The sequence below is a fragment of the Pundamilia nyererei genome, unplaced genomic scaffold (assembly GCF_000239375.1).
Source record: "Pundamilia nyererei isolate P.nyererei 1_Seehausen unplaced genomic scaffold, PunNye1.0 scaffold00081, whole genome shotgun sequence".
Taxonomy (NCBI): Eukaryota; Metazoa; Chordata; class Actinopteri; order Cichliformes; family Cichlidae; genus Pundamilia; species Pundamilia nyererei.
In genome coordinates this window covers 44,095-65,004 of record NW_005187482.1, presented here as the reverse complement: position 1 = coordinate 65,004, position 20,910 = coordinate 44,095, and the positions used below count along the sequence as shown (strand labels likewise).

At 42.3% G+C, this 20,910-nt stretch overlaps 3 protein-coding genes across 4 annotated transcripts in view; 1 reads left to right on the top strand and 2 right to left on the bottom strand.

Annotated features, from left to right (window-relative positions):
- Positions 1-309: 309 nt before the first annotated feature.
- Positions 310-7,789, top strand: LOC102199849 (ADP-ribosylation factor-binding protein GGA1-like). The gene is made up of 17 exons (XM_005737939.2): positions 310-379; positions 1,230-1,314; positions 1,652-1,727; positions 1,832-1,930; positions 2,043-2,166; positions 2,406-2,506; positions 2,609-2,689; positions 3,075-3,212; positions 3,320-3,401; positions 4,136-4,249; positions 4,362-4,517; positions 4,639-4,712; positions 4,810-4,997; positions 5,212-5,441; positions 5,550-5,719; positions 5,873-5,983; positions 6,522-7,789. Exons 1-17 carry the CDS (start codon positions 337-339, stop codon positions 6,630-6,632), a joined length of 1,983 nt encoding a protein of 660 aa, XP_005737996.1. The 5' UTR covers positions 310-336; the 3' UTR covers positions 6,633-7,789.
- Positions 7,790-8,147: 358 nt separating this feature from the next.
- Positions 8,148-15,490, bottom strand: LOC102199388 (probable ATP-dependent RNA helicase DDX17). The gene is made up of 13 exons (XM_005737937.1): positions 15,134-15,490; positions 14,851-15,010; positions 14,350-14,446; positions 14,113-14,246; positions 13,941-14,006; positions 13,658-13,799; positions 13,354-13,514; positions 13,039-13,211; positions 12,802-12,912; positions 12,392-12,453; positions 12,166-12,225; positions 9,207-9,437; positions 8,148-8,986 (listed from the first exon to the last, which is right to left on the bottom strand). The coding sequence occupies exons 1-13, from the start codon at positions 15,181-15,183 to the stop codon at positions 8,556-8,558; spliced, it is 1,878 nt and encodes a 625-aa protein (XP_005737994.1). The 5' UTR covers positions 15,184-15,490; the 3' UTR covers positions 8,148-8,555.
- Positions 15,491-16,786: 1,296 nt separating this feature from the next.
- LOC102198905 (transmembrane protein 184B) overlaps positions 16,787-20,910 on the bottom strand; it is a 14,190-nt gene continuing 10,066 nt past the window's right edge. The window contains exons 5-10 of one of the 2 annotated variants that reach the window (XM_005737935.1): positions 20,760-20,835; positions 20,446-20,537; positions 20,162-20,331; positions 19,229-19,423; positions 18,882-18,908; positions 16,787-18,367 (exon numbers count right to left, since the gene is read on the bottom strand). In XM_005737935.1, the coding sequence (XP_005737992.1) occupies positions 18,138-18,367; positions 18,882-18,908; positions 19,229-19,423; positions 20,162-20,331; positions 20,446-20,537; positions 20,760-20,835 (790 nt within the window). In that variant the 3' untranslated portion in view covers positions 16,787-18,137. The remainder of the gene's footprint in view (positions 18,368-18,881; positions 18,909-19,228; positions 19,424-20,161; positions 20,332-20,445; positions 20,538-20,759; positions 20,836-20,910) is intronic. The other variant, XM_005737936.1, reaches the window with a different exon arrangement.

Below are 20,910 nucleotides of genomic sequence, written 5' to 3'. Positions count from 1 at the left end.
TTTAACGAACGTTTTGATGTGAAATAGAGCAATATTTTAATATATGAATTATTTGATATAGTCAGAATTATGTATTGCATACCACATACCAAATATTATTAATTTTACTTACTTACTTACTTTATATATGTATATATATATATATATATATATATATATATATATATATATATATATATATATATATATATATATATATATAATGTAATACAGATGAGATAGATCCTTTACTTGATGTATTACAAATATCGTAGTGCTTTTTATGTCATTCAACTCTGTTTTCTACGTGTCCATCCACTTCTCGCGAGATCGAGGCACCATATAAATCTCGCAGTTATGGCTGCGCCTCCCGATGCAGAGAGTTTGGAGTCACGTATCAGTGAGTGTTTTAAACTTATTCTCCTGCGCCCGTGTTGTCCGGGGACCCCGACCCCGACACTGACAAGTTACTATCCGTGAGTTGTTGTAGATGAGATGAAAGCTCACCGTAGCTGCGTTTGTCCCGTTAGAGGGGACTCGGACCCCGCCGTAACACCCAGGATGCTAACCTAGCCGCGGAGCTCTACCTTCCAGCTGTCAACACAGCACAGACATGCTGGCTTTGGTTTTACGGCTCTATAGCTAAACCGGGATGCTGGGGGCAAGATCGTGGGACCCAGAATTTGCATTCACATAGGATAGACTGTGATTAAAGCAAACCTGTGACTTCGTGGAAAAGCTCGAGAAGACACTGTGACACGACTGTGACTGTCGACAGCAAGCTAGCTAACCTTACACTCAGTTAGCACCTGTCCCATGTAGTCTGCTTGATGACATGCTGGGATACACTTCTAGCCTGCTTAGTCCAAGTTTTGTAAATTATATTTCGACAAGACAACCTTATGTTTAGTGAAAGACCTCATGCACTCCGTGGCCAGTATGTTAAATATTTGTAGTTTTTTTATGAACATAGCATAAACGTCCAAAAATGATTAATAAAGGTTGTAATGTTTACTTAAACTGCCACAGAGAAGCGTTTTAGAGGCATTTTGGCGGCTATATTTAGGCTGTATCGCTGTGCTTATATTTCATTAGTTTTATATGGGTGTAATTAACTGAAGGAAGATACTAGGACATTATAACAACTCGCAGTAACCAAATCCGAAAACATAAGCATTTAAGCATAAAAAATAATAAGATTCGGAAAGGTTGGTAACATTTATACATTTTTATGTGATATCCCATTTCAGACAGAGCCACAAATCCACTAAACAGAGACACAGACTGGAGTAGCATCCATGCCTTCTGTGACCAGCTCAACAATGAGTTGGAGGGGTAAGGGTCAAGACATTATTTACACATCATTACATAATTATAGTCTTACTGAGCCTTGTGATCATGTCTTCAGAGATATATTCATCTTTTCTACAAAGGGACAGTTTTTCTTCTACAACACTGGTAACTGTAGCTATATCAACACATATATTATGACAATTTCTAGTTGTTTTTGAAAATGGCAAGGGTAATAGAAATTGAGCACAGATTTTTTTGTTGTTGTTGTTTTTGTTTGTTTAGGAAAGAGCTTTTGTCAGCAGTCATTTTAGAATTTTGAATAATTTTATGCATCATTTATTTTAAATAAACCACCCCCAAAAATGTGACATGTTCATAGACCGCAGCTGGCCACCAGGCTCCTGGCCCACAAGATCCAGTCTCCACAAGAGTGGGAGGCCATGCAGGCATTACTTGTAAGTTCAGATCAGAATCAGGATCTGTTCAGTTATTTTCAGATGCTTTAGTTTCAGCTTTTGCCATTTTTAGATTTTTTTTTTCCCTACCCTTCAATTTCAAGGTTCTGGAGACTTGTATGAAAAACTGCGGGAAAAGGTTTCACAGTGAAGTGGGCAAATTCCGTTTTCTCAATGAACTCATCAAAGTTGTTTCTCCCAAGGTAGGACTTTAGGTCTCTTTGTGTCTGTGCCTCTTTGATACATGTCTTTTTTCCCTTCTCTCTTGTTGTTGAGCTTTTTGTGCAAATGACCTGGGTTTCATCTCCAATTTAGTACCTTGGAACACGGTCCCCTGAGCCAGTTAAGATAAAAGTTTTGGAGTTGATCTATAGCTGGACTTTGGCGTTACCAGATGAAGCCAAGATTTCAGACGCTTATCAAATGCTGAAAAAACAAGGTAAGAGTCGATCTGTCATTTGATGAATCCTGTCAAAACCCATTTTTAAAGCGTAATTATGCTGAACTTGAAGATGAAGATGCTGTAATAGAGTTGAACATTTGGAGCTGAAAATTAAAGTAATAGGCCCACGTGGATAAAATGCCTTACGTTGTAACAGATGAGGTAAATCAACTAATGAAAATGATTAGACACATTTAAATAACTCAACACCTTCATGTTCTCTGCTTGTTAATCAGGTATTGTTAAACAAGATCCTGAGCTGCCACCTGACAAGCTACTCAACCTTCCTCCACCCAGACCCAAGAATGCTATTTTTGAAGATGAAGAGAAATCCAAAGTAAGGACTTTCGTACTAAAATATATGAACGAGTTATGTAGATGTGATGAACTAGCATCTGATGTTCTTCCTCATGTGAACTCTGACTTTCTACTTTGTCAGATGTTGTCTCGCCTATTGAACAGCTCGCACCCCGAAGACCTCAAAGCCGCCAACAAACTCATTAAGGAAATGGTCCAAGAGGTAAACACTCTTTCCTTTTCCTTCCTATTTTCTTCACCACATTCATTCGGTGCAGCGATGTGTGATTTTTAGGAACAGGAGTAAAATGGTGCACTCAGAGCGGAGCAATAACTGAAAGAGGAAATTGGGAAATTGCCCTGTGGGTGTTTCCGTCTTTTGTACTCATTTCATGTCTAACAGGAATTAGTCTTTGCTCTCATCCATGAACCTGAACTGATTTCTCCCTGACCTTGCTGCGCTCTTGCTTTACTGCCTCTGGCTGTGTTTGTTGTGTTACAGGTCACCACAGTTTGGTCTGTTCATGACTGTTTCCTACATGTGCACTTGCTTTTGGCCAAAACCCGGTATGTGTGCAGTTTGTGAGTTTGTGTCTCGTTGGTTTTAGGATCAGAGGCGTGCAGAGAAGGTGTCAAAGCGGGTGAATGCCATTCAGGAGGTAAAGGAGAGCGTCACTTTACTGACTCAGCTTCTGCAGGACTACGACAGCACGGCTACGGATCAGAGCAATGCTGAACTCATTCAGGTGAGAAAAAGACAGATGCTTTAAATCAAAAGATCACACTGTAAATCAACCTGAAGCCATCTCCATTTAAAGTATTTTTTAACGTGGCGTGTGTGCTGTGTGGTCAGGACCTGTATCAGCGCTGTGAGAAAATGAGGCCAACACTGTTCAGACTGGCAAGTGACACGGAGGACAACGACGAGGCTCTGGGTGAGCTTAGTTATTATTCATCTGCCACTGAATAGGAGCTCTCTCCTTTTTTTCCACTATCATATCACTCAAGTGATGGATGGAATGAAAAGTGAGGGAATGGTGATGGAATGAGGAAGTAAGGGAAATTTTTCAAAGGAAGCTACCAAAGAAAAAGTGAGGAAAGTAGACACAGGGACAAATGTTTGTAGTGAGTTGTATAAGAGGCTGGACACTGTGGAATGAGAAAAAAGGTTTGTACCGACTGACTCGACCTGGAAAGGGTGTGAGTCAGGTTAGGGGAAATGTCCTAACAAGTGAAGAGTGTGTTGAGAAGATGGAAGGAGTACTTTGAGGAGCTGATGAATGTAGAAAATGGGAGACAGAGAGGAGGAAGTGAGGGCAACTATGAAGAGTTGGTCCAGATGACATAATTGTGGAGGTGTAGAGATGTCTAGGAAAGAGAGAAGTGGACTTTTTGACCACACAACCCTGGACAGTGAGGTCGGATCTCAGAGGAATGGAGAAGTGTTCTTGCTTTTTCAAGAACAAGGGTGACATATAGATGGTCTAAAAAAATCTCTCTCATAGTATTTCTTTTTCTTTTTTTAAAGAAATAAAGTGATGGTTTCTATTAGCGCATGAATTTATTTTTCTTTTTTGGTTCAACAGTTTATGAGCAGTCTTTCTAACAGAGCCAGGCGATTCTGATTAAATCCAGTGATAAGGATGAGCACTTTGTCATCTTTCCTCAGCGGAGATCCTGCAGGCCAACGACAGCCTGACTCAAGTCATCAACCTGTACAAGCAGCAGGTGAAAGGGGAGATTGTAAATGGAAACAACACATTAAACACACAGAAACAAACCGGTGGGTGAAGCTTTGAACACTAAAGAAGCCAAAATGATTTTACTGTGTTACAATGAGCTGTCTAAAAGAATCTTTTAGTGAAGGCTCAACAGTACTGATGGATTTCTCACAGGAGGAGGCACAGCGCTGCTAGATCTGTCAGGATTGGACACGTCACCACAGTCGCCGCCTTCCTTCCCAGAGTTTCCCACTCCCACAGACAGCCTAAACCCTCCCTCACATGGGGACATGGGGATTAGTCTCCTTGATGACGAACTCATGTCGCTTGGTAATAAAACACGTCAGACAGGCGTATGTAGCATACAACTTAAATCTCAGAGTCCTGAATGGAAACTGAGGGAAAGAAAACTTTTGTTCCTAAATACTACAACACTTTGCACCTCACACAGGTTTAAGTGAAGGAACACACACCTCTAACCCCGCCTCACAGCCTGAGGACTCCACCGCATGGGACTCGTTCCAGGTGAGCGGTGGAGAAAATCTATTATTGCATCTGTGAAGCTCTCATATTTTTTTCCTGTACTCATTTTTTCTATTTATTTATTTTTTTAAACTTTCAGTCCTCTGACAGCATTGATACAGATATCGCAACAGCGCCCAGTCTCCTTTTGAGTCCAGATCCGCCTCCCCACTCTCAGCCTCTTTCATCTGGCTCCACTCCTGGGAACTCTGCCTTGGATGAACTGGACCTGCTGGGAAAAACCCTGCTGCAGCAGTCTCTACCTCCAGAGGGCCTGCAGGTCAAATGGTACCTAACAGGATTTGAGCACGATCACATTTTTGCTGAATTCATAGGAAAAGGCTTCTAGATGGCCATAATACTTTTGTAGTTTTGTAGTTTGGACAGCATCAACATTGAGTCAGGAGTTGGTTAAACTACCGTTTCTGGAAAAAGCAGATCAAAATCATTTAAGAGCTCAGAGCAAAAGTTGATGCAGAGTTGCTCATTCTTCTTCTCTAAGGGACAAGCAGCAGTCTAAACCGACTCTGAGAGACCTCCAGAACAAGACCGGGACAAACATCGCTCCAAATCCAATTCCAGCTTTTACCGCTGAACCTCCTGCACCTGTTCCCAACTCCCAGCCCAGCCTTAAAGCCACACTGCTGGATGTGTCTCCCTCTCACACTGAGGCTTCTTCTGCAGACGTTTCTCTGACTGACGTTTTTGTACCCTTAGAATCCATTAAGCCCAGTAAGTAAACGAGATCACTTATTGGTTTTATACCAAGGAAGCTTGTTTGGTTTTGAGTGTTTTGGGTATATGATGAACTAATTTCCTTTCTGTCCTGTCTTTCTGCAGGTAGTCTGTTACCTGTAACTGTGTTTGACAGCCACAGTCTGCGGGTTCTCTTTCACTTCGCTCGCGACTCTCCTCCGTCTCGACCCGATGTTCTGGTGGTGATTATCTCCATGCTTTCGTCAGCCCCTGTGCCTGTCACCAACATAAACTTCCAGACTACTGCTCCAAAGGTCAGCACTGATATAGTCCAAGGCCTTTGTCCCCTCTGTCAGATGGAGTACATGAGATCCACAGCTGCTTATTTAGTGTCTCAGTTAAAAAAAAAAAAAAAAGAGAGAGAAACAAAACAAAACCCTAATGTTGTTTTTATTTATCAACTGCAGACGATGGCCGTGAAGCTGCAGCCCCCGTCAGGGACGGAGCTCCCCGCTTTTAACCCCATCCTCCCTCCTGCTGCTGTCACACAGATCTTGCTGCTAGCAAATCCAAACAAGGTAGGTCCGGATATTTCACAGAATAGATAGAAATGTCCTTGTGATGTCTGGCTGAGCAAAGGCCAGAAAAAAAGAGCCTTTAAACTGTTCAGCAATAGATAAGTGCAGCATATTTTCAGTGCTGATTATCTTGGCCAAGGTTGGAAAAAAGAATAACAGATCTAGAAAAATGAAGCCCCAACTTAATTGAATGAGAAAGCAGAATTAAACACAAGCTTGAAAGCAACTCTGCACTGGGCTGTACCCCATTTAATTATTTCTTTGGACTGTTCTTTTTGTACAGCATTCCACTTTTTAGCCTTTTAAGAACAAGAAGTTAAAAGAAATCCCTATCCCAAAATTATTTTGACATTCATGCCCATGATTAATGAATTTTAACAAAAACTACAGATGTGACAGAAAATAAGGAAAAGCATAATGGGTCCATTTGAATCCCGTCATCTGATGGGAAGGTCAAGGAGCCTGTCATTCCTCTTGTCCCAGAGCATTAATCCAAGCTGTCATACTTAGCCTCTCTCTGCATGTGTTTGTGTCTCAGGAGAAAGTGAAGCTGCAGTACAGATTAACCTTCACCATGGGAGAGCAGGAGCACAGCGAGAGCGGCAGTCTAGAACAGTTTCCGCCTCCGGAGAAATGGGGGAACCTATAGCATTTAAACACAACCACAACCTGACAGACTTTCTGCTCTCAGACTCGCCCCCACCCCCTAAACTGACTCCTGGGCTGGAGGCCTGCTGAAACCTTTTTCCTTTGCAGTCATGTTGTACTTTCTTTGACTGGTATTGATTGTGTTCCTCTGATTACACTCATGCGCAGTCAGTGTAATGTGTGTACGCTTTGCTATAACAAGTCACGTGTCTAGGTCTAGTCTGCTGTATGTGGTTGCTTAAACAAACCTGCAACAGCTGCTTCATAGTTGTTGCAGTTGTTTTGTTTTTTTTCTTTCTTTGTTTTTTTTAAACACAGTGCTACAAAGGAAGTAAACTACAACAACTGTGTGCATATTAGGTTATTTGGTGTACTTTATTTTTCACCTCAGGCAGTCGAAATCCATTATCAGCTGTTTACCTTCACATCAGCATGCTACGGTCGGTGAAAAATGGGACACAGTGCTTGCAAAACCCAACGTCAACACAAAGCGACTCTTTTAAGTTTGCAAAACGAGGCTGAACTGAATCAACTTGTGGTGTCTGTTTACGTTGATTGCTTTTCTTTCACATTGACTGAGTGCACTTTGTGATCACAGAGAATGATTGTTTTAACACTTTTGTTTTTCTAGCTGACCCCTCGAATCTTGTGTAATGAACAAAATTTACTGTTAACATCAAAGCTGTGTATTTTCTGCCATATGTGCCTATTTTGCAGTTCTAATATTATTTAAAGTTCAGTTTTCTTTTTCTCATCTGTTACATGTTTGTCATCTGAGGCGTGCAGATTCAGATACGTATTAATATAGTCATCTTTAATACGCTATGAGTTCAATTTTGAGATTAGTTTGACATTTGAGTTGTTGTGTAAGCATTTATTTGGAAAAATGGAAAACTTGAGCATATGCAAACTGAGCTGCACTCCGGTGCTCTGAGCGCGGTGTCCGTCTCAGACGTGTTCAGATCGTTTCTACAATCTGCGATGCATGACAGCCATGCTGAACACTTCCTCCCACAGGATCCCGATCACATTCCACTGCACTAATTTCCAGTAAGACTGCTTTGTTAAATGCCAGATATAGCAGTTCTGTTATGTACATTTGAAATGTGTGAGAGCATAACACTGGTAAAATGGGGAAATAAAATTTATTCTTGGTGATCAAAAGAAGTGTTCAAGTGTTTACAGAAACACACAAACATGTCCTGTACACCAAAGAACTTTATTAAACATGAAAAACAAATTTAAAAAGGGGACTTACTGTTTGCTAGGAAATCTCATTCATCACTGCTGCAAAGACCAGACCACACTGGTGATCCTCTAAACAGGTAAGCCTCAGGAGATTTGTTAGTAAATACAAACTTAGAAATCACTAGTTGGTAAGGCCTCAATTTGCACCTACATAACGAGATCGAGGTAAAGCTCAAAGAAAAACACTCCAATGTGGTAAAGGTTTTTACCCCACTTTTTTTTTTTTTTTTTTAAATCACATCAGGATCTGTTTTTAATATTTCAGAAGGATTTTTTTGGCTTCCAACAATGATCTGAAACAGAAAAAACAAAATTAACTTCAACACCTACCTTTGCCATACCTACACAGAAAATAACACTATCAACCTCTTGGAAGTAGCTCACAAAGATTCACAACACAAAACAGCAGCTTTGCTTTTTTCCATCCAATACAGCTGCAACAAACTAAGCTAAACGAACACAGAATTGCTTTAAACCAACTTTAAGCTGAAAAAAAAAGTTTTCCACGCAAACACCTGAAGCCAGTCGAAAACTAATGTTGAAGAAATGAAGATCTCTGTCAACTAAAACATGCTTTTAACTGGAATGTTGGAAGAGCGATAAAATGAAAAATTCAACACAAATCTGCCCGGGTGTAGTTTGTGTTGTGCTGTGTAACACTGATGCACATACGACATCATTTCCTCCCAGACAGAGATGCCGGAGGAGGCGCAAACTGGAATGGCGAGTGCCCCATCAAACCCATCATAGGCTGCGGAGGGTTGAACTGCTGAGCCATTAGAGGCTGAGGGCCTGATGAAGGCGGTGGGGCATTCCCCGCAGCGCTGCCTGCTGAGCTGGAGCCACCTCTGGAGCTGCTGTTATTCTGGTACTGGTCATAGGAGCCGGAGCTATAACTACGTCCTCCATCCCTGCTGCTGCGATCTCTGTAAGAAGAAGATTGATCCCCATCCTGGTTGTTTCCGCCGCGGCTGTAGCTGCTGCCGCTGCCACGGCCATCCTTTGAGCTGCTGCCCCCACCAGCAGAACGGATCCGACGATCACACTCATCCTGGTACATCATGTTGGGATTGTTTGAATTGGAGTTGCGGAAACGGGAACGACCACCTGGGAATTAAGAGTTGTAATGAAACTGCTAGCTCATTCATTTACCCAAGCATTTGTTTATGTGATCAATCACTTGCACCCTTAAATACAGTCAATCTATCCTTCACATACTACCAAAGCTCATCCCCATTTAGGCAAATCAATAAAGACTCTTCTGTGGTGCAGAGAGCTCAGCAGTTAAACGGTTTAAGCAACACATGATGCTTAAACCGTTCCTCACCTCCTCCGCTGCGTCCACTGTCGGCCAGCTGCAGCAGTTTGGGATTGATCGCCTGCCGGGCTTCCTCCAGGACCCGGATCAGCTCTCGGGCCTGCCGGAGGTTCCCCGGAGTGAAAAAGGTGTAAGCGGTGCCTTTGTTAGTGCTGCGAGCTGTACGCCCGATGCGGTGGATATAATCCTCGGATGAGTTAGGGTAGTCATAGTTGATGACAAACTTGACATCCTCCACATCTTTGGCAGCAGGGGAGAAGAGGTCAGTAACAGGGAGGGAAAAGATGCAAACAGAAGTCAGATCAAAACTAACGCTAATTGACTTTTACATTATTTTGAGTGTTCATTAATTTTGTCTTTTAAAATGGGAACAGTCACACAGACAATAACTGCAAGACACCCATCGTCCTCTGAAAGCATCACTTACCAGTCAAATCATCGGCTATTTGTACTCATTTAGAAAATGACCTAACGTGCCAATTAGAAAAACAAATAATGTAGCAGAGAAATAAAGTATGTGCACACATGAAAACAGGTTACATGCAGTCAAATATAAGCTGCAAAAATAAGGAAAAAGTTGCAGTATGAGAATTTGGATAAACATTAAAAAAGAAACAAATTTTCAAAGGCTGTGACCCTAAAATTAAATATATAATGTAGAGAAATTTCTGACAGAAAACATTAACTCAAAGTTAAGAGGTCTGTTTCTCATTACAGTTGATGAAGGGCTCAGAAAACACTGCTGATTAGAGAAAATGAACGTCTTGTTTTGGAAGCATAATGACAAAGACTGGCGGAGGAGGAAAAATAGGGAAGGGGGAAGGGTTAGGTACAGTACTTACCCTGTAATCAGAGATTTAGGGATTTCCCTCTCTGTCCCCCCACCCATCACCAGTCATGGGAGGTCTGCAGGGGTAGGAGGAGAGCGCACCGGACAAATGCAGTCCCTTCTCCAACCTCGCCACTCCTCCACAACCCTCCCAAAGCTGGAAGCTGTCTGGGCCAGAGCTCCAGCTGGACTGTGCTGGGTTGCGGTCTTACCCTACTCCTAACTGTGCTTCTTCGTGTGTCCTAGCCGTGATCGGCCTGGAACCATTACTGCTGGGCTTATGTATGTTTCTAGAGGAAGAGGTCAGTGGAGAGGCCTTCTAGATTCTTTTATGTCAACTTCAAGGATCTCGTATCCTTGCCATTTTTTAGATTACAAAGAAGTGGTGATACTAACTTCTAATTAAGAGATTGGTTAGTGAAAGAAGTAGATTTTTTCGAACGGGCTTTGACTAGTGCTGCTTGCTCCAAATGCCTCCTAGGTCACGTCAAAGGGCAGTGGTATTACCGAGCCCAGCTTTTCAATTTTCGTAACAAGAAACAGACACTAAAGGAGGGAGGACGTTCTCTTTAAGAGAGATTTGGGAGTGGGCTCTGCCAGGGAATGTGCTCTAGTTCTTATGATGGTATTTAGAAAGTCTGACCTGGTGATCTGGTGTGATGTATACAAAGACAACAGGCCAAGGAGTTCAAGACAAAGGGGAAAGTGAAAGCTGTGGGTTCAGGGATAGAGGTGAAAGGGACAAAAACGGACAAGTCAGAAATGTTTAAAGGCAAACAAATAGATAAATAAGAGACCAAAATGAGGGGGGGGGTAGTGAAAAAAAGAAGAAGAGAAGGAGGGATGAGAGAGAAACAGGCAGACAAATTAAGAAAGACAGAATAAAAAGGAAGGAAAGTGAAAAGGAGGGAGACTGATCACAGTGAGGTGGCTCCTCCAGGCCAGGACTCCTGCCAGCCAGGACCAGACATGACGTCCTCAGAGGGAGAGGTTGGCCTGGACAGCCAGTGGTGGGGGTGGTGTTGGGGGCTGGCATCAGGGGGCAGTTCAGAGGGAAAGTCTCCAGAATAGCCGCCCGTGCCCGGCTCGGCTGCTTTCCACCCTCATTTCCTGGCAGGTGTTTCTGTCTTTATCGTCTTGTGACACACCACTGCAGCACATCTTCACAAAACTGTTTTCTATTTAAGTGCATTAGCTGAAAGTTCAAATTTAGGCACAATTTTATGAGTTTGTTATTGAATGGACTTGAATCTCCTCGAGGACTTTACGGGAAAGTTTTCTTAATCCGTTACAGCCGTTAGATTGAATACCGGCTGTGAATATGAGTGAATGTTATCAGCAAGTGCTTTGGGTTCATCCCTCTGTTGATGGCATGCCAAATAAGAGTCCAGCCTCCTCCACGCCCCCTTCTTCGCCCTCTCACCCGACAGCTGCCCTCGAGCATACGATCAAATTTTGGAAGCCCAGCGGCACCCTGCGCTTGCCACTCCCTCCCCGCCCGTCATCACCCAGGCTGCCAGTGTCCTGGAAGGCGGGGGGAGAGCTTCATTAGCGGGCTCTTTGTTAAGTTTTCAGCAGAGACGGCCGTGTCTGGGAATCAGATTAATCAGGCTGTCTTTCTCCCCAAGACAGCTTTCGATTTGTCATGCCTAGGTCCGGCTGCAGGCTCCCGAGAGCCTGTGTGCTTCTAGTTGCCAGAAGAGAGACTTGAAACAAAAACAACACAAATAAACAAAATGAAAAGAAAACAAATGAACACAGAATTAGGTTCAAAGTTGGACTGTTGTGCTGTAAGGGGCTGCTTGGCTAGCCTCTCCCCTTACATCGTCACACTTCATTCAACATCAATCCTTCGTTCGGCTTTCTTAGTGTTTCTTTAATAAAGCAAAGAGACTTCAGTGTCTGGAGGAAAGCCTGCTTCAATGACATACTTCTTAGATACACACTTTATCTGAGAAGCAGCGCATGTGTTTGTGGTTGGCCTTTGATAAATTTACTGTGAATAAAAATGCAGACAACAGCCAGATCAATATATACTGATCATTATCATTCTAAATACTGAAGAGGGAAATATATTGCATGTATGTGGGGCTATACTTAGGAAATTACTTGCTTTATACTTGAGCACACATGACATACCAAGCCCACGTGAGGCGACGTCAGTAGCAATGAGGATGGGTGCTTTGCCACTCCGAAACTCTGCAACATGAGATGAATAAGAGGTGATTAGGATCAGCTAATTAATTTAATTCAGTTCAGTTTGTATAATTATGCAAGCAGAGCCAACACATGGTTCAGGGCAGCACAACACAACAGTACAAAGAACTGTCGTACAATGAAATGTCAGTGAGTGTGTTTATTGTACCTGATAATACCCAGTCTCTCTCTGGCTGACTCTTGTCACCATGAATACACATCGCTGGCCACCTAGAAGACAAATCAGCAACTTTAACAGTGCGTCTGTGTGTCTCTGCTCTTTTGATTTTCTCTACAACCACTCATCTGATGTACTACAAACCAGTGATGGGCAATTCAAGCAAAAGTACAATTCAATATTTACAGTGGACCAATTTGACAAGTCTTCAATTATTGCTCCTAAATGACTGTGCTTAGCTAAGGCTGTGGAATAGCTTAAAAAGCTCCAGTCCATATACACACTCCAGTGTTAAACTGCCCAACTTCAGCATAGATCATACCACTGGGTGACATCATGGTGTCCATTCTTTATTACAGTCTGCAGTTAAAACGGATGCTGGGATGAGTTGGTATACTCACCCGTCACGTCTCATCCTACGTGTCAGGTCATCACACCGTTTCTTGGTCTCAACGAAGATGATGGTCTTGTTTTCCTTCTCAGCCATAATCTCTTCCATCAGCTGGATAAGCCTGAGAAAAGCAAAAGAAGCAAATGCATTATAAAAGGGATGTAAACGCACACACCAAACACAGCAGATGCTGTTATTATTAACGTGAGAAATTAATTCCTATGTGACCAGATCACCAAACTCTTACTTTTGGTCCTTTTCGCTCTCCACGCAAACGTCAACAATTTGAAGGATGTTGTGGTTAGCGCTGAGCTCCAGAGCTCCAACATTGATCTGGACATAGTCCTTCAAGAAGTCCTCTGCCAGTTGGCGAACTTCTTTAGGCCAGGTAGCGCTCCACATCAGAGTCTGTCTGTCCGGCTGGGCAAGAGAACCCACCAAATAAAAAACTATACACTAAAACAGCTTTGACTTCAAACATAAGAGTAAGCAGCAGAAAACAGAAAAACAAAGAAAAAACCCCAAAAAGACAGAGATACAGCCTTTGAGTATCAGCTTTTACCCTGATCTGATCCACAATTTTGCGTATCTGTGGTTCGAAACCCATGTCCAGCATGCGGTCAGCCTCATCCAGAACTAGGTATGTGCAGCGCTGCAGGTTGGTCTTTCCAGCTTCTAGGAAGTCAATGAGACGACCCGGAGTGGCGATGCAGATCTCAACGCCTGGACAAGACAATGTTAGCATGTTTCAGTATGTAATATAATCAGTTAAACTGAAAATAAATAAGTTACAGACTAATCGAAAGTGGTTCCCAAAAGGACACAACTGTATGGTTGCATGCTCTAGTAGTCTTAGTAGTCTTCACCTCTCTCCAAGTCTCGTATTTGAGGTCCCTTGGGAGCACCGCCGTACACACAAGTGCTTTTGATGCGTGATGACTTTCCATAGTCATATGCCACCTGCTGGACCTGCTGAGCTAGTTCTCTCGTGGGGGCCAACACCAAGCACTGCACAGCACATATATAAAGCCACATCAATCCTCTCTTTAGTGTTTTAGTTTTATGTTGTGCTTTGAGGTCTTTAATATAATTAGGTTATTCCAAGGCAGACTACTCAGTGATTAGTGCTCTCCTTTTCTCTTCACGTACAATGGGTCCATCTCCACGCTCCAAGTAGGGCTGATGATTGATGTGCACGATTGCAGGCAGGAGATACTGAAAGAAGAAAAATATGGAAGACTGGTTCAGTCTTCTTTCACATCTTTCACCTGTGAAATTCATCTGTGTGGTGCGTACAGGTGAAGAGGAAGACACATCTCACCGATAAAGTCTTCCCAGAACCCGTCTGAGCAATGCCCACCATGTCTCTCCCACTGAGTGCCAGAGGGAAACCTTGAGCCTGAATGGCTGTTGGTTCCTTGAAGTTTTGCTGCATCAGTACATCCATTACATATTCTAGTTGGAAGAAGCAAAAATAAGGGACGATAAAGTATCTGGTTATGTATGTCTGCAAACTGTCCACAGTGCTGCAAGTGTATCCATGAGTGCATGTGCTTACGAGGAAACTGTGCGTGATGGAAGCTGGTGACAGGTTTTGGGCAGCCTGAGCCTCGGACTGTGATTTCTTTCTTTCTGCGATACTCCTCAACATCATACTGAGAGCAAAGAGAAGAAAATGGTAAATGGCCTGTATAGCGCTTTTCTAGTCCCTAAGGACCCCAAAGCGCTTTACACAACCTGTCATCCACCCATCCACACACACATTCACACACTGGTGATGGCAAGCTACATTGTAGCCACAGCCACCCTGGGGCGCACTGACAGAGGCGAGGCTGCCGGACACTGGCGCCACCGGGCCCTCTGACCACCACCAGTAGGCAACGGGTGAAGAGTCTTGCCCAAGGACACAACGACCGAGACTGTCCAAGCCGGGGCTCGAACCGGCAACCTTCCGATTACAAGGCGAACTCCCAACTCTTGAGCCACAACAAGTGAAGACAGACAAAACAACACAACAGGTGCAGCTGAAGGTCAGACTGTGACATGACGGACATAATACCTGGCTCATTCGCTGCACTTCGGAATTTTCATTATAGAAGTTTTTCTCAAATTTAGGAAGCTCATTCAGGTCCCATCTCTTCTTTCGTAAGCGTTCCCCAGGATTCCGAAACTTCTTACCCGGGGGTGGTCCTCCTCTGCTTGATCCGAATCGGGGATTGCTGGAATATGACAACGAACTGTAAGGTCAATGCAACCGCTGCTAGTCACAATAAAAACATATAATAGGGTTTTATGATAACTAACTAGCATTAGCTGACAAGCTAACTTAGCAGTCCTCTTACCCTCTGTCACGACCACGGTCTCGGTCTCTGTCTCCGTAAGAACCTCTCATTTTGAGGGCTCTTATTAAGTTTTGCTAATGGACCTTTATCTTCTACAGGTTGTACGGCTTTTGCTTACAGATACTTTTTGTGGCCTTGCTTGAAAACTCCAGAAGCTTCACTCGGCGAGACCGTGAATTAGCTTGGAAAACTGACTAAATCAAAAATAAATTAAAATGTCGTCTTCGTAAATGCCTGCTGAAAAGTTAAGTAGCACAACCCGCCATATTTCCGTTGTGACAAGCGTCGTTAGGGTTGCAATAGTAATAAGACGCAGGAGATGGTTGTGTTGTTGTTAGCTTAACACAGAACCGGAAGCTGCTGTGACTGGCTGGCGGCTGGATAAGCCCCGCCCCCATACTGTGAGTGACATTCATGGCACGCGTACGTCTGTTTACTTACTTGGCCATTTATTAAACAGCTTTGGAAACTTAATGCAATACACTCACTGGCCAGTTCACGTGGTCAGCTGCTCCTTAAAACAAACAGGCCATCAAGATGAGCCGCTGAACTACAAACCGAGCTTTAGAATTGAAGGCAATTTAAGTGACTTGGAAGATGACATGGTTGTTGCTTCCAGTCGGGCTAATCTGAGTACATCAGAAAATAGTGAAATATTAAGTTTTTCCCGCATCACCGTCTCTAGGGTTTACAGAGAATGGTCTGAGAAAGAGAGGGAGGGGGGCATAACTACTAAATACCAAAAGTTGAGTAAAAAACAAAAACTGTCCAAAACATTACTTGAACAATCGTCTTTCTGTCAATGGTGTTTGCAGGGGTTCTAATATTCTGCTAATGACAATGATGGAGTCTACAAGCCTGCAAAAACTGCCAGAAATGTCTTTTTATTTTACTATTCATCTTTTATTTCTTTTTGAAACATCAACACAAATCGATATAGCATCAAAACATGTCATATTACCAATATACAAACAAAAAAAATATCATACAACAAAAAATTAAAAATAAAACAGGAGTATATATGAAATGAAACCATTAAAACACAAATATATTCAAACAGAGCACTATACCAAGCAATGGCGTCCCAGTCGTCGTCATAAAGGTTTTGCAGCACTAAGTTTGACTTTATTTACAGCGTTCCTTCCATTTGGATATAATATTTTCTGGATTAAAATACAATAAGCTTTGCAAAACAATGATCTGACAGTGTTTTGAAGAAAATGCTCAAGTATGAAACGCTCAGAACAAACACACTCGACCTTGATTTTAACTGAAGCAATGCAGGTTTAGTAGAAAGATACACAAGTGATGCGGTCACTGGGGCAGGAGGCGGCTGGATGGGATGTGGGTCACAGATGGAATCCAAACACTTTCACCCACCTTCTATTGACCGAATATGATTTTCTCATTAGGACAAACTGAAAACGCACACATCACTTTGGCTGGTTTGACTCCTTTTCTCACAAAAGGTTGGGCTGTGATGTACTATGTGTCGACCCGCAGTCACTAACTCCAGTCTGTTAAATCAATATACACTCAACGTAAACAGAATCTCAGCTTTTATACAGCTGTGCTCTGCCATTCAAACATTTAGAGCCACAAACCACATGCAAGTTTCATACCAGCCACTGTGTAAACGCATATTAAACATAATTGGATAAAATATGAATGCATAACTTAAACAGTTCCAGCCATCTTTTGGAAAAAGAAAACATAATGCCAACCAGAGGATTTCTGGCCAGCCCGAAGGAGTTTAGTCACTTTTCGTGTCCCTGTAAATGTACTGACAACCAATTTTAAAATGCTCAATATATTCAAGTACAAATGTGATTTCAATCTGATTTAAAGCCTTGTTTTCGCATTCTCTATCTGTAGCGGCTAACAACGTGACTTATTTGCTGTCGTAGTGATGCCATTACAAATGACACCAGCAGAGGCAGGGCCGATCTGTGCAGCACGTAATGCCATTAATTATGAGATCACAATCCAGGGCGCATCACAGCTGGGCCGACTATGCAGGAAAGTGCTGCTCCATCAGTAATCTGTAATCTGTGTGGGCGTTGTCCTTCCTTCAGTCCTCCTGCCTACGCTAAAAATCTCTCCTACAGCTGTTACCGTGCTTCTCCGCAAACAATATAGAGTCTGGCCAACAGCTGGAATGCCATTACATTACATAATGATGACATCCACAGTAAACTCATAAAATTTCTAGGATAACAATAACATACACCTTCGAGCTCAAACAACATTTAGATAAAATATTTATTTGTCATTGAAGTCATATATTAAAAATAACCCCTGCAATTCAAAGGTCACTTGAAAAAAACAACAAACCTAAACTTTAAGACAGTGTCTTGTTATTTGGAGCAAAGGGTGCTATTTGGCAATATATAATTACAAAGAGCGAGAGCGCTAGCAGAGAGGTGAGGAGAAATATTGATATTGATTATGAATCAGTGTAAAGAGTAAAGAATAAAGAGGCCACGTGTCTCAGAAGAAAATGGCACTTATTTTCTCCAGCTCATATCTAACTTTTAATGCCATAGTGTCATTAGTGCAGGATTAAGATGGTATAATGCAGGCACGGTTATCTGTACGAATCCATTTTCCACGGGTGAATACAAAAATTGCATTTCTTTCAGCGATGGCCTAAAATCACAACTAAAACAACACAAATAATAGCTTGGACAGTTAAAGAATCAACCTCACTCCTCCCTCACTTTATTTGTAACATCTACATTCTTTTCACGCTCCTCATTTCCGTGCTGTAGCAAACATTTCCTTTTTCCTTAGAAAGAACTCTGCCCTGCCTCGGTTTCAGCAATCTGGCAACCATGTGACATAAATCTGATCTTTCACTGTTATCTAAATGCGAAATAACCAGAACCACAGCCTGAACTTCCATGTTGAGGTCGGGGAAAAAAGATCAGATTCTTCCGTGGCTGCTAAAAACTTGAGAAGGGCTACAGGAGTAAGGGTTAGCCTCTGAGTGTGTGTTTGAGTCTCAGAACTCATCATCAGAGCTGAGTAGAAGGGTCTTTTCATTGTCCCCGCGGGTGCTGATGTTACTGTGGCTGCGGGAGAGCGGTGGCCCTCCACTTCGCTCTAACGTAGACTGCTGGGTGTACTGCTGATAAGCTGGGGAGAAGTTGTGGATGGCGTCCTGGACCATGTCTCCTGGATTCATCGTCTCCTTCAGGCTGCTGGAAATGCTCTTCATTGGGGCACAGCGACCTGGAGGTGTGATGGGAAGGTGGTAAATATTAAAAAGAGACACTGAATGGAAGCAATACATGAGCGAAAAAGGAAAGAAACTAAGTTTCCATCCCAACTGCCAGCTGGATTGTCCAAATAAACCTAAGCATTGTTGCAAAGAATATAAAATATATTAAGATAAATATTATCCCTCCATCTGGCATATTTATTATCAAGGCAAGGGTTTACGACAAGGGTAGGACCACAGACTGAACAAAGTGGGAAGGTGGAATTAGCTGACTGCAAAATAAATGAGAGAACACAAAACAACACAGCGAAATATCCATCATTTCAAAATCTAATGGAAACATAAATATCTGTATTTTCTATACAATGCTGAAAATGAAACACTGAACTGAAACACATAACACAAGCGATGGAAATGCAATATTTTTTTAAACCACAATCAAGGAGAAAAAAAAGACATCAAATTCCATTTTAACATAAACAACTGAGTCACATACAGACAAAACATAGCTAACATCAGACGTACCGTACTGTCCATAGATAGGAAATGAGCCTTGAGTGCCGCAGAGTGAAGGAGGAGGAAAAGGAGAGAAAGAGATAAGAAACACAAGAAGGTCAAGATGAAAATAAAAGAATAGAAAAGAGGGCAGATGAAAAGAGAACAACTCAAAAATAAACAGATTGTTGAAGATAGGAATCAAAGTAAAGAGGAAGGGACACAAAGAGTGAGGTCAGATTAGCTTTGAAAGACTTCATCAAGAACCCTCTGTTAATCACATAATAACAATACTATAATACTGTTAGTTGGTCTTTGAACATTTCACTCTCTACCACAACCAGACATCAACGCACACACATAAACATGCCGCTTACCATATGAATCCAGCCTTTTGTCCATGTAGACCTTGTAAGTAAAAGCATGGCGCAAAGCAATAGCAGCAAAGAACATCTCAATGCAGATGATGAAGTTTTGGTAGCCAGCAGCAACTGTTCCTTCCCCCACAGAGAAATCAGCAGAGTTGATCTGGGGGATAGCGCCACACTTCTCCAGGATGGCCAGCAACATCCCTGAAATATACAAAGATAAGATATGAAAACATAAATCAAAACACTGATGTATTACTCCATGAGAGTTCAGCAACATTTGAATCTGTGCATGGAAATGCCCAAAACTGGCACTAAAATAAACATATTTGGACCTGGCACAAAAAACCTTTTTGGTCTGTAAAGCTAACAGACAGGTTGCTTTAAACAGTAAAAACTCTTTCAATGTTAGCGCCAGAGCCACACCGATTAGTGAATACTGAGACACAAAATGAGCAGCTGTCTACTGGGGTTCTTTTCCATTAATTAAAGTCACTATGTTTGAGGTTGCAGTTCCTTATATGACATATATTGTAGTTTCCTCTGTGATTAATTCTTCAAACAACCCATCAAAGAATTCTGTGCTCCAGTTTTGGTGGGTTGTTTTTAGCACAAAATAGCAGGTATCTGTGTTGGTATGAACCCTTCATGGAGTCTAACCAAGCTTGGTAGGGTTAGATGAAAAATTTGCACTCCACCACATCATCCAAAATTGTCCATTCTGGCAAAAGCACAGCGGCAACAGCAATGATGCAAGAATCAAGGCTTCAAAATGTAAGAGAACCAGTGGCTATATCCATCTATTATATACAGCCTAGGCTAGGGAGCCGGGGACTGAAGAGATCACCTCTCACTGGGAATTACCACCTTGGAAGTAGGTAATTCACCTACTTCCAAGGTGAATTAAGAGAGGATGTATAAAGTTAATACACACACACTTACCCTGCCAGAAGGAGAGAAAGATGACTGACTTAACCATGAAGAACTTGAGCACTGGGTTATACGGGACGAGCAGCTCACGTGTGGCAAAGTAGAAGAGGAAGAGAGCGTAGAGGGACAGACTCACAGAGATGTTGTAGATAATTGTGATATACAAGTAGCCACTAGCCACACTGGAGGAGACAGAAAAAAAAAAGATTATATAAATGCAAAATCAAACAGTCATTTCAACTAAAGCTAAACACTAAGATGCTGATGCTCTGGTTGACAGTGCTGTGGAAACATACTTGAAGTCTCCATCTCTGTATTTCCCAAAGGCCTGAAGGATGACAGTGATCACTGCCATCAGTGGTTTTACCACGCAGAACTGGAGAGTTGCCTGCACAGAAGTGAAATACATAACAGTTGGTGATGTGTGATACCTACAGTCATTCAAGCTTAAAATATTTGCAAGTAGATATTTTAGGTATGCTTACGAACACGTTACACTTTTAGTAAATGGAGAAAACATGTAGTAATACTTGTCTGTCACAGTGGACACCACAACACTCAAACAGAGTCAGTACAACCTAAACCTCCACCCAAACTAAAACACTCATACCTGTTTGCAAAACCTGAGGAAGCCAATGGAGTAGGTCCTGCCCCACAGACAGCATGTCCCATACATACAGCTTGACCTAAAGTGACATACAGGTTAAAAAAAACACACACACACACACACACACACACACACACACACACACACACACACA